General features: G+C 44.5%; 1 protein-coding gene across 5 annotated transcripts in view; it reads left to right on the forward strand.

Moving 5' to 3' along the window:
- The window catches only part of Dis3l2 (DIS3 like 3'-5' exoribonuclease 2), a 309,815-nt gene that overhangs the window by 247,962 nt on the left and 48,439 nt on the right, over positions 1-13,414 (forward strand). For all 5 annotated transcript variants that reach the window (XM_051190714.1, XM_051190718.1, XM_051190717.1 and 2 more), the window contains one exon: positions 2,395-2,628. In XM_051190714.1, the coding sequence (XP_051046671.1) occupies positions 2,395-2,628 (234 nt within the window). The remainder of the gene's footprint in view (positions 1-2,394; positions 2,629-13,414) is intronic.

Raw genomic sequence — 13,414 nt, forward strand, 5'->3', positions numbered from 1 at the left:
ATTGAGGTATGTTTTGTTTCTTAATCATCTATGTTATGACCTTTAGCTAAAAATGTGTGTTTGTGTCTCCACTAGATTTTTTTTTTTTTATTCCGAATCTTTAGGTATGGACCTAAGAGTTTGTGTGATTCTTGAGAATTTCCACCTGTTTGCCCAGCTGTAAAACTGACTGTAGAATGCTCCTCCCACAGACATGGCAAAGTGATGCTCAAAGGCAGTGGGCCTGTAGCTGGGGCTAACAGAGCTGTGCTGTTTTAGGTCTTATAAGTATCAGATGTAGGTATGGGGGAGTACCTCCTCCGACAATGTGTTTCCCAGCCACATGCCTTCAGTCTGCAGTGGCACTGGGTTTAATCTGACATTCTGAAGAGTGGCACCCCGTGGTGTATGCTAGATGAAGAAGGGAGTGGCCTGAATCTGTGGTTATGCAAAGGAGACAGGACACAGCCTCCTCAAGGGTTTTGTCCATGTGTTTCCTCCTCTTTTTTTCCCCTACCTTTTCCATGAAAAGCCCTTTGTCTTCTGCTGCTGGCCCTGGTCATGAACTGGGTGTTGATGTGAGTACAGTTTTCAGACTGGAAATTAATGAGGTGTTCTGTTGCGAGAGGCCTGCCTTCTGTCCCATGTGGCTGTCCTCCCACATTTCCTCCATGTGGGTCTTTGCTGCATTCTCTGTGGGCAGCTGCCCCTGGCTTTCCCCACAGGTACTTTCAAGACTGCTTTTCCTAGGAGAGGAACTATTCTAGTGCAGGCCAGCTGTGCCTCCCACAAGTCCTGAGCCATGATAAAGGCAGGCAGTTCCCAAAGGCTCTCCTTTGCATGCTCGTGAAGAAGGATAGTACAGAATTTCAGGGATGCAGGAAAGAAATAGGGAAGTCAAGGAAAGGCACTGAGGTGGAAGTTTGGTAGGGTCCACGTGGGTGGTGAAGGAAGGAGCTCTGTCTTGACCAAGAAGGAAACAAGGGGGCAAAACTGCCCATTAGGCAGGGACAAGCACTTCTGATAACATAGTGCACTGCTAGTGGACATGTGCTCAAGCTTTGGCAGGTAACAGAAGGCATGTGATACACTTTCAGAACTCCTTAGGGTTACACATGACCACTAGTCAGGGCTCAACAATCAGAGGGTACCAAGGAAGACACAGATGGGTAGAGCCAGGACTCTTGGGCTTATAGGAAGAAGGGCATCTAAGAACTCTGTACAGCTGGCTGCTGTATTGTGTGCATAAATACTTACAGTGCTCAGAGTGTTAGATTTTAAAGCAGTTTTTATATGACAACAGATACCGTTTTCGTTGTACAGTACTTACCCTCACTTGGGCATCATCTACTAGGGAAGAGGAGACAGGAGGCCATATGCCAAGACCTGGGTGTGGGAAGGAGTACATGAGCTGGCTCACTGGGGAGTATGAGGGTGAATTTAAGTTGCCACCACCTGTCAGCAGACTGCAAACAAGCTGCCTAACACACATGTGTACATGGGGTGGGATGGGGGGGGACACAACAGACAGACTAGTTTCAGAAGGAAACTTTGTGACCACAGGAATGAAGAAGTCACAACCCTGCCCCTGGGGTTCCATTCAGGAAATGTGGGTATGCTCAGGGCTCATCTTTAGCTGCATCTGCCTGCAGACTGCTTGCCAGCCCTGGGACTGGCTCTGTAGCTGCCTTTGCCTACAGCATATAGGCCTCATGACTGCCAGATGTGAACCCTTCTTGCCATAGTAGAAGATAGGAACCCATAGAGTCCCATATAGTTTTCAAGAAGGATAGTTCTTGGGATAATCTGAAAGTATAGTATCAGAAATTTTGAAGAAAAATTAAAGTCTCCTTTATTCCAGACTCCTTATAAAGATCTTTGCTCTGCATGAGTCAAAATGTGAACAGTAACTGCTACTCTCCAGGTGCCCATGTTGTCATTTTTAGAAAGCTGCAGCTCTTCTGTTCAGGGAAGGTGAGTGATCCTAAGGCTCACAGCATCTATCCAGAATGGAAGCTGTGCTTGGTAGAGATTCGTCAGTGTGTGCACAGCTCCTGGTTTCCTCTTGCTTTCTCTAAGCCCTCAGCCGGCCCTCAGAGCCCCACATGTCATGTCCTGGGCATCTTCTCTTCCCTGCTTGTGACATTGATGACCACTCATTCAAACTGACAGGAACGCTTCCTCTGGGCTCTTCAGTGCAAGTCTCCCATGTGACCTCATTGTGTGCCTGGGGAGGTACATAGACCTCAGCTGTCTGTTGAATTCTGCCAGGGCCTGGTAGGCTAATCTGCCTGAGGGCAGCACGTCTGTGTCTGGTTCATTCATGTGATGCCAGTCAGAGCATGCAGTCCGTGCTCCACTGAGTAAGTGTGAGTGTGAATGGTTAAGCACAGTCCGTCCCGTCTGTCTTTGCAGATCCTTGAGGAGTGGTTTGGTCGCACTGTCATCCGTTCCTGCACCAAACTGAGCTACGACCATGCCCAGAGCATGATTGAAAATCCGACTGAGAAGATCCCCAAAGAAGAGCTGCCCCCCATTTCCCCAGAACACAGCAGTGAGGAGGTGCACCAGGCCGTCCTGAACCTGCACAGCATTGCGAAGCAGCTTCGCCAGCAGCGCTTTGTGGACGGTGCACTCCGTCTAGATCAGGTCAGTGAATCCTTTCTGCTTAGGGCAACCTTGAGTTTGGCTTGTGCCCAACACCCATGGATGAGAGGCAGCCTGGTGATCTCTTTCTCTCTACCTGTTTCCCCTGCCACTCTGCCATACCATGATAACATGAGTCATGGCGAGATGGTATCTGTGCAGGTAGCTCTGTGACTCCCAGCTGCTCTTACCTGAAAAGCCTGTGTCCAGGATTGAATTCTCACTTGTTAGATGGCATTGCTGTAACAGGTGCCTGGGGAAAACACAGGAGGAAGGACTTACTTTTGGTTTATGATTTCAGAGGAATTGGAACTTGGCTCTGTTGTTTCTGGCCCACAGTGAGAGAGAATGACATGTGAGAAGTGTGTGGCCCCGTGCAGCCACTCTTCTCATGGCAGTCAATAAGCAGAGAGAGAGAGACAGACAGACAGACATATGAAGGGGCCAGAGACAAGATGTACTCTCCACGGCACACCCCCAATGATAGCAGTGAATCTAAGAGCTGATTCTTTGAGATGATAAACAAGATTGACAGACCCTTGGTCCAGCTCACCAAAAGAAATAAAGAGGACCCAAATTGTCAGAATCAGAAACAAACAGGGAAACATTACAACAGACACCAAAGAAATTCAGAATTTCATAAGGAAATACTTTAAGAAACCTGTACTCCATTAAGTTGGAAAATCTAAAAGAAATGGATGAGTTTCTACATTCAGCCAAAACCACCAAAATTAAACCAAAAAAGAAGTCAACAACCTAAATAGACCCATAACAAATGAGGAGGTCCAAATAAAGGAAAAAAAGAAAAAAAGAAAAAAAGAAAGAAAGAGGACCTAGGTTCAATTCCCAGCACCTACATGATAGTTCACAACTATCTGTAATTCTAGTTCCAGGGGATCTGATGCCCTCACACAGACATACATGCAAGCAAAACACCAGTGCACATAAAATAAGAATAAATAAATCACTAAAATTTTTTTAAAAGAACTAAAGCTATTTGTTTTGTAGATACATAAATGTTTTGGAAAGACCTGGATGAGATAAATCTTCAGAATTTCTCTTCTTTAGGTAAGAGAGCTGTATAGGGAACTGGGAAATCCTAAAACTCAGGAGGCATCTGGACTGAAATCATACAAATGACTTGTAGGGCTTAGGAGGATCTTCAGAAAATGAATTGAGTTTAGTTCCCTTAAAAAAGACTAGAAATCTATGGTATAGGCACCTGTAATCCCCAACTCTGGAGGCTAACACAGGAAAATTCAAGGCCACAAGAGATGAATGTCAAGACCTTGTGGAAAAAAAGGAGAAAGATAGGGATCGAGAGAGAAAGGAGATGACAAGAATAAGTTTAGTTTTCTCTCACCCTGTAGCTCAAGCTGGACTTGAACTCATGGCTAGCCTCCTGTCTCACTTTCCAAATAGTGGGAAATACAGGTGTGAACCACCATACCAGGACCAGCTTCTGTTTTTTAATAAAGCCTTATCCTTTTCAAAAAGAAATATACATTTATGTAAATTAGGTTGTAAGACAAAATGTTAACTTGTATTATTTTGCGTGCCTCTTCTGCATAATTCCCTTATTTACTTGACCTTTATAGTAACAAATAACTGTTATCTAAGCCTAGCAAGTGAGAGGGTTTTTGAAGTGCCATTTTGAGATGTTTTCCCATCAGGTTGCTATAACAAATTCAGCTGGATTAAATAGTTTGTGAACTGGAGAAAAAAACAAAGGCCACCTCCTTCCCATTAGAAGAAGTGTGGTCATCAGGGGCATGGCCATGGGTTATTGAAGGAAGATAGCTGTTGGCATGTCTGAGAATCAGAATCTTATTGCTGAAAAGACTTTAGATATCTATATCTCAGTAGGCTCTCTTAACTCATAAATTAGAAGGCCAATGTCCCCACAGGTAAATGAGTTGCTTATTGCCAGACATCCAAGTAGCTCTTTGTTTGGTTTTCCTCCATTTATTACACCATGCTGACATAAGAGAAAAAAAGTTTGCCTTTAAAGTGATGGAGGGAAACACCCTCAAAACCTAATTAGGTTCCAGTTAATTAAGGGTTGAAAATAATGAATTTGTATCCTTGGAGTTGATTCCTTAGTTCTCCAGAAAACAAGTCTATAGACCCCCACATTAGATGGAGACATCCGTCTTTGCAGCCAAGGACACTGGTGAGACCATTTATAAATCAGCTAAATGGCTTTTTTTTTTAGAAGCCACTGCATTTGTTCTCCTGTCCCTATTGCCTTCTTTGCCCTCGCAAGCCCATTTTTCCTGGGTGCCTTTCCAGAGGCCTGCTGTTTGGAGTTCTCTAAACCTTTGTATGACATAGTTCTCTGTGTCCATGTTTTCAGTGGCAGTCCTAAAATAAACAAAACAAAACAAAAATCCTTTTATGTCAGGAGCAATTAAGAGACCAGTTTCAGCCAATCCAGTCTTTGCTTTTCAAGAAATCAGTTTATTGAAGGTGGAGGATGAGGCACTAATCAGGGCCTTTTGTAGAGTCAGGGATGTAGGCTTGATGAGGGCAGAAAAGCAGAGCAACTTGACCATGGAGTGTTTGCAGTCAGCAACTTCGGCCTCTGAGATAGGGCTTCAGCCCCAGCCCAGCTGCCTGGCTCCAAGCCCTTGGGGCACTTTCTAATGATCTTGTTCCGTGAGCCTGGTGTGCTGGCCCAGACCGGGAAGCAGTATAGAGTGCTGCTTTGAGGCAGAATAACTCTCAATGATTCTCACTAGAGCCGGCCCCTGATTTTAACAACTGTCTCTTCCAAGAGGTGATTCTCCTTTGTGTCACTGCCCCAAAAGCGACACAGGCCTCCCAGACCTAATGACCCTTCTGAATGGCTTGTCTCCAAATCCACATTTTCTGCTGCCAGGGTAGTTCTAGGACTTGATACAGATGGCTGCTTTATTTTAATTATATATACATTTTTTTACAGTATGTCTCTCCTGCATCTTAAAAGGGGGCTCCAGTTATGTGTGTCTATGTGTCTGAAATAAAATAGCAGTGGTTTCTAATATCCACTCCCTGAGTGTGATGCAAGGGTTGCTATCAGAAGGCTTCTATCCCTGAGTGGCACAAGGCCTGCCCTCAGCAGCTGCTGTTTGGGAGGAAGATAGAACTGCCTGGCTGAGTCCCCTTTGGGGTTCTAGCTTAGCTGTTGCCTTCAGAAAGAGTATGCGCTATCAAATGGATCTGCAGTGCTAAGGCATACTTGTAATCCTAGCCGATGGCAGAACTCTACCACTGCTTCCGAAGCTCTCTTCACCTATTTCTCTTCAGCCAGGTTAAGGCTTCTATGAGAAACAAGGCAGAGGCTTGCAGAGGTCAGCCAGGGTCCCCCAGCAGGGCAGTTAGAACTGTGACTCTCTGAATCCAGAGTGCCTTGGAAATGAAGTGAAGGAGACCAGGGGTAAATTCCTACAAAATAAAGAAGGCTTTACTAAGTTCTCAGCTCTGTCATCCGTGAAACCTGCTTGACACAGTCTTAAGGCCATGCAGTGTCTTTATAAAGGTCGCCATACTAATGGAAGTCAGTCACTTCTGAATACGCTGGGACTCAAGCTGTGGGGTGCTGTTATGCTTGACCCTAACCTAGCCTAGCCTTTCAATCAGCACTGGCAGGCTTTCCCAGGAAGGGCCAGATAATAAATGACATGAGCTGCTGGTCCATATGGTCCATCTCTGTGACTCAGCTCTGCCTGGTAGTGTGAAAGTACCCAATGCTCCAAATGAATGAAGGTGGTTGACATGGGGTAAAATTTGGAGGTCGCTGAGATTTCATATCACTGCCATGAGCCACAAAATATTATTCTTCATGTGATTATTTTGCAACCATTTAAAAATGTAAAAAAAATCCTTTGCTCCTGGCCCGCACAAAGCAGGTTTGCCTATGGTCCACACATCACTGACCCCTGCTTAGCTGACCAGCAAGCTTTTCAGCCCTATTACCCAGTGAGCCTTTAGCAGCTCATTACCACTTCCCCAGGAAGCCAGGCTAGGTAATGGAGAACAGTTGGGCTAAGTGAGTTCTCAGGATGGTTCCATGCAATTAAGTAAATTATTCTTTTGATTAGTACCATGCTCAGCAGTCCAGTTGGAGGCTGGGAGCAAAGAGTGATGTGACTCCCTTTAGTACCAGTTCTTTTGCCCTCCTTAAGGTCCAATCTCTTCAGCCAGTGTGTAGTAGCACTGGCTTCCTCCTCTGCAGGGTCCTCGAGGTCAGGGCAGCCCACCCACCCCCCCACCTCCCCTGGCCCTCTGAAGGTGGGGACCTCCCCAGGAAGAGCAGGTGGTAATGAAGCTGGGTAGCTTCTCTTCACTATATTGCATTCTTGCTGGCTGCTGCTCAGGGTTGAAAAGGGTGACATTATATGCAGATGAAAAGGATGGGCACGTTCTTCTGGCTCGCCTTTAGACCTAGTGTCCATGTCCCAGGCTCTGTGTTTTGGGATTTTTGTTGTTGTTTGTTTCATTCAGAATTCTTCATAGCTTTAAGGATCTGTTTGGGGGAGCCAGGTGTGTGGTAGGTGCTGGCAGTGTAAGATGAGTAATGAGAAGTTTCAGTTACGGGGAGGGAGGCAGCAAACCACTACACAGTAAGAAGCACCAAGACAGACCCCACCCGGAGTGCAGGGATGGAGGGGTGGTTGGAAGTGCTTGCTGAACTTAAGCCCGGAGAGTGACTCCTGTCCCAAACTCAAGCACTTAGAATCATGAAGAATCCTTAGAGTCCTGAAGGAACACTGTATCCATAGATAGCAAGTGTCCTATCTGGTTTTCAGAGGGCAACATCTGTAACTTGGGTTGTTGTGTCTTTCACTTTCTGTTTGTAATAGTTCACAGGAGTCATTTGTATTGGCATGATGTCAATAATTATAAGGCAAGACAACAATTTAGACTAAAGAAAATCACTCTGTTATTTATGCTCCCCTCCAAAAAAAAAGAATGACTCTATGTCTCTTTAAGGTAGTGACAGATAGTTCAGTGGGCTTCTGCTATTTTCAGGGTTTCCATTTAAATGTTGACAGCTGTGGCTTCGCTCAGATATTTAGCAACTTGCTGATTTTTCTACTTTCCCATTTACTATTTTCATAACTTTCATAAAAGCACACTTTTCATTGAGATGTTCCATTTCCATTTGTAGATTCAGATCTGTGCTTCTCAGCACCTGAACTCTCACAGATGGCAGGCAGACTGGGGAGCTGCAGCCTCACCCACAGAGAACAGGGACACAGCATCCAAGGATGGAGTCTGGGGCCCTTTCCTTTGAAAGTGACAGGTCAGCTTAGTTACTGTGCATTAATTTCATATGGAATTACAGAAAACAGTCATATCTCTGCATCCCAAGGCATGGGCAGGAAACAACCTTGAAACTTGACCTAGTTACATTTAACTAATTACAGCCATTTACTTGCGCTGGTCACTGTGTGGGGCTTGTTAACTAGTGTATAAAAACGGGTGCACATCCTTCCTTGTCAGGTGAACTCCTTGGGCAGCTTGTTATTACCACCTGCATTCTCCCTACACTCATTCTTCCTATGGCATGGCTCAGAGTTATCTCCTATACTTCTCAAAACTTCAGCAAATCCTGTTTGCCTTGGAAGTTATGAATACAGACTCTCATGTGACCACCAGCCCTTGCTGGATGGATAAGATGCTCATAGCTCTGGGAACGAACTGTAGGTGGTGGAAAACAGACTTCCCACCCTATGATTGCACATGAAATAGAGGAGAGCATATGCACTTAGCAGAAACACTATGACAAAAGCGAAGAGGACTGAGGGGATCGCTACCGGTGGGAATTGATGGGATGAAAGGGGAAGGCAACCTGACCAGTAAAGCTGTGCCCACGGATGGGCGTGATGAAGAGCCAAAGGTCGTTCCTCCTCCTCTGAGCTCTGAGCCAGTAGTGACTGGACAGACACGTGTGTCACACTAAGATGAAAATGTCTTCATCTACCCCTGGGACAGTTTAGATGAAAGGAGGCAAAAAGTAGCCAAAGATGGAGCCACGCCCTGTGTCAGAATACTTGGGGGGAACCCTCACTCCTCCACCCTGGTATTACCTTGACTGCTGGGTGTCCTCCCACTCAGGGTGTGGTGAGGCCCTGAAGCTGGAGCTTCAGCACTTGGTCAGCAGGCAGAACTGAAGTTTGCTTTCTAAGCAACTGGAAAAAGCAAGCTTGGCTCCTAGCCCACCTCTAGAAGCTTTTGCTTGCCTTCTGGTTCCTTCTACATGCCGATGCCCAGCCTCATTTCTTCCAGGAAAACAAAACAACAACAACAACAACAAAACCACTGTTTCATTCTGTTGCTATAGCCTCTGGCTTCACCTCTCTCTGGACCTGCAGATAAACAAAATAACAACAACAACAACAAAACCACTGTTTCATTCTGTTGCTATAGCCTCTGGCTTCACCTCTCTCTGGACCTGCAGAACCTGAAGTCTGGGATCCTCTCTCTCAGGGTGCCACTAGCATCACAGGCCTGTTTTTTGTTTCTTTGTCCAATTGCATTGTCATCTTCCATCTGTACCCCTGTCCCCTCCACTAAGACCTGAGTTCCTACAGGGCAAGGACCACATGGTGTTCTTTGTATCCCCAGCCCCCAAACAGCGCTGCTTTTTAACAAGTCACTTGTTCCGGGTCTCTAAAAACTGCTAAGCATGCTGGTCTTTTTAAGTAAGATGCTGCTAGCTACAGTGGGAAGAATGGAAGCCAAGACCATAGAGCAGAGGTGTGTCTGCACAAGAGTGTTACTGGGCAGTGTGAACCAGGGCTACCCTCCCCTGTGTGAATATTTGGCTGAGTGTTTGGTTCTTTGCCAGGACATCCAGCATGTAGGGCAAGCTGTAGTTATGACTTTCTCTGGTGGAACTGCCTTTACGGGTGTGAAGTGTCAGAAAGCTTCAGGACCCTGAGGCTGTCAGTGCTTCAAGGGTGTCAAGAGTATTTTGGGGTTCCCTTTCAGGTTGGGATGTTCCTGCTGGTGGTGTCAGAAAAGGACTCTTCAGGAAGGCAGGGGCCTCCCAAGGTTCCACCAGAGAAGGGGGATGTTGGCCTGGAAAGACAAAAGGTGCCAGAACCTGCCCCCAGAAGATTCTGAATGAGCTACCAGCTGCTGCTGCTCTCAGCCTAGGGATGGGGAAGAAACAAGTTGAATGGGAATGGCAGCCTCCAGTCTTTGCAAGATCCTGAGAGGGTCTCTGCTTTGCTCAGAATGGACATGGCTGCCATCACACAGATTTTCTGATGGTCTTGGGGCTTTTTAAGAAAGGAAGAAAATTTAGAATAAAACCCAGGTGACTTAAACAGAAGTCCCTTGCTTCCCCAGGGTACAGTAAAGGGGAGAAAGGGCTCTCATGTCAACCAAAAGAGACTAAGGACTTCTGTGATTTGAACAGGGCATGGCCCAGAACCCTTATTTCCTCAGATATGAGTCTTTCATCTTAGTGGCCTTGACAGATGGAATGGAGTTTGGCCCTTCTGGTACTTCATCTCTTGGGTAATTATAGTCACAGTTAGGAAACCCTGGGACTCTTTTTTTTTTTTTTTTTTTTTTTTTCCCCACAGGATGTACTACATATTCTTGCCCTGCCCCCCCCCCCATGTCACACTCACGTCAATTGAATGTGAGCCAAACAGCTACATAAGAAACATGGAATTCTTTGACGTTGGTAAAACCTGCATTGGAGAAAGGGAACCCTTGCAGCTGATCCTTAGATTTCAACCATGACTGCTTCTTGGGACTGGCCCAGTTGATTTCAGTTTTCACTCTTCAGTGTGCTGGGGACTCTGCTTCCTAGGCCAAAGCCCTTCTGTTATGTTCATTGTCTGTCCTAAACCCTGTTGCTACACTGAGTTCGTGCAGATGCTCCCTTGTCACTCAAGAACCTGTGAACATTGTGAACCAAAGTCAGAAAGTCTGAAGAACATGATAGAGGTTTGCCGGTGCTGTTTTACCAAGCAATGGTATTTCCTTAAAAAGTCAGTTACCAGGCTAAGGTGTAGCTTAGCTGCTAAGTGCTTACCTAACATGAAGTCTCTGGGTTCACAGTTTGCTCACACCATAAATTGGGCGGTAAGCACACATACCTGATACCCCATCACTCAGAAGGTGGGAGCAGGAGAATCAGAAGGTCAAATCCAGTTTTAAATACACAGGAAGTTTGAGTCCCGCTTGGACTACAATGAATCCTGTCTTTAAAAAAAGAAAAAAAAAAAAGTACTGTAGAAAAGAAAACATTCTAGCCCCCAAGACAAAGGAAATAAATAATATGACAATTATGAAGTAGGTTTTTTTATTATATACACATCACAGCACACAAGCAGAGGTCAGAAGACAACTGACAGGAGTCTGTCTGTTCTCTCCTGCCACGTGGGTCCCAGGGATGGAGCTCAAGTTGGCAGACTTGGCAGTTCACCCATTTGAGCACTGGGCCCTCTCTCCAGCCCTGTAGCAGTGGTTTTTGTTTTGTTGTTTGTTTGTTTGTTTGTTTGTTTTGCTTTTTGTTTTATTGACTTGCTTGAGTTTGTTGGAACCATATTTAATTATCGTTTTTTATCTTTATTTATCTTAGTGTAACTTATTAGAATTACTAGAAGCATACATCAGTCCTAAATAGTTTCTGCCTTTTGATGAGGAGCAAGATTGTGAGCAAGGAAAGGAAGCAGGTATTTTGCCTGTCACCTTCCAAGTCACTCAATTGTGAGCTGCAAAATACTCATTGTACAAACTGATCCAGGGCAGAACACTTCCTGATGTTCCTGCAGTCAAGATGGCTAGAGTTTGTGCTGCTATAAGTTACACCGTAATCAACACCCTTATACATAAAGTTTAAAAATCATGTAGAAAGCCAAGCACATTCTTTAAATTACTAGGTTGAAGAAAATTAACTTTTTCTGTGTCAACTGTTAAAATGAATTTTGATTATTATACAATTAATATATGTTTACATTATAAACATTTTAAAATTAACAAGGAAAAAGTAGCCAAGTAGCCATTGACTACACATCACCTAGTAATAACACTTTCTGCTGTACATGATAGAGTCTTTGGTTTTTGAGTGTTTTTCAGGAAGGTTGAGCTAAGTGAGGTTTGCCCCATGAGGGAACTGTGTTCTGCTGTTACTCTTCTCAGCAAATTCAATTTGTGGCTTTCTTTGCTTTAATCTTTGTTAATGTTAGGAGCCTTGGAAATGATGTTTCATTGTTTGAGCTGCCTCTTTCTCCTGTGGCTCCATCAACTTCCAAGCTTCTCTTTGCCAGGCCTGTAGAAAGTAGGATCTACATACCCTCACTGGGACTTCCAGTGCCATCAGCACAGATCCCTGACAAGATCAACTATAATCAGTTTTCCCTAGGAAGATAGAATTGTTTACAATAAAATTACACCATTTTTAGAGTACAGACAGGTCCACAAGCTCCACGCATTGTCATATGGCCACTAACATGTCAAAATATAGGCTGGAAGCATCACCGGATAAACCATCTGTGTGCCCCTTGGTAGCCAGACCTTCTCATTCACCCTTATCCCTTAGTAAACGAATGAGCGCATATATTCAGGGGGCAAAGGTCAACTTAAGGTGTCATTCTCTAGGTGCCCTCTACCTTGCTTGTTGAAAAAGGATCTCTCTGGGACCCAGAGTCACCAAAGATTTTTCTATCTCTATCTCCCTAGCACTGGGATTATACACATGAGCCACCATGCCTAGCTTTTAATGTGGGTTCTGCGGATTAAGCTTAGATTCTCCAGCATGCATGGAAACATATACCAACTGGGCTCTCTCCCTAGAACTTTTTGCCCATTTCTTAATTGGGTTATTTGGTTTTTGAGTACTAAGTTTTGAGACTCTTTTGATATTTTAAATAGACCCTCTACAAGACATGATGCTGCAGACAAGTTGACTCATCTTTCTATTCTCTTAGCATATTCTTTCTGCCTCTTTTTCTTTTCTTGTTTATCTTCTTTTGAAAAGAAGTTTTTAAAATTGAAGCAGTCCAGTTTATCAGTTTTCATCCTTGTATTACCATATCTAAGAATTTTTTGGTTTTTTTTTTTTTTAAACAGTCTTACTATATAGCCCAGGCTAGCCTTGAACTCAAGATCCTCCTGCCTCATCTTCCCAAATGGTGAGATTACAGGTTTATATAAGTAACTCTTGGCATGAGAAATCTTTGACTAACCTAGAATCACAGATTTTCTTCTGGAAGTTTTATAGCTTTGGGATTTATTTCTACTTTCTTCCTTTATAAACACATTTCTAGGTCTAGAAGTTTCTTTTGGACAACAGTTCCATCAGGAAAACTGGACACACCTGAGCAGATTTGGGGTAGAGTAAGATCCGGGAGTCTTGCCAGGCACAGTGCCCTTTAGGAGCCATCTGCAAAGAAGTGTGTACTGCAGAGGTTACCTCAGGAGTGGCTTGTGAGCTGATCTCTGGCTTAACACTTGGCACAAAACTGAAGATTTTATCTTTTGAAACAGGGAGCAGGGCGATAAGAGAAAAACCTCTCAACTTTGTAGATAAATTCTCTTGACTATCACAAAGCAGAATGGGGAGTGTGCCAATGGAGACTTTGTCAATTACATGCAAATGCCCATGACAGTGACTCACTCAATCATGCTTTAATCTCATAACCAAGAGGCTTTAAAAATTACAGTCAACAAGGCAGCTTGCGAGTTACAACTGCCATTGGAATTGGGTTTTTCTCTGAACAGCTGGAGTGCAGTGTGGTGGGAAGAAAGCCTGCTGTGGGTGAGAGGCCAAAGAAGCTTGCCT

Source organism: Phodopus roborovskii, unplaced genomic scaffold (genome assembly GCF_943737965.1).
Source record: "Phodopus roborovskii unplaced genomic scaffold, PHOROB, whole genome shotgun sequence".
Classification (NCBI taxonomy): Eukaryota; Metazoa; Chordata; class Mammalia; order Rodentia; family Cricetidae; genus Phodopus; species Phodopus roborovskii.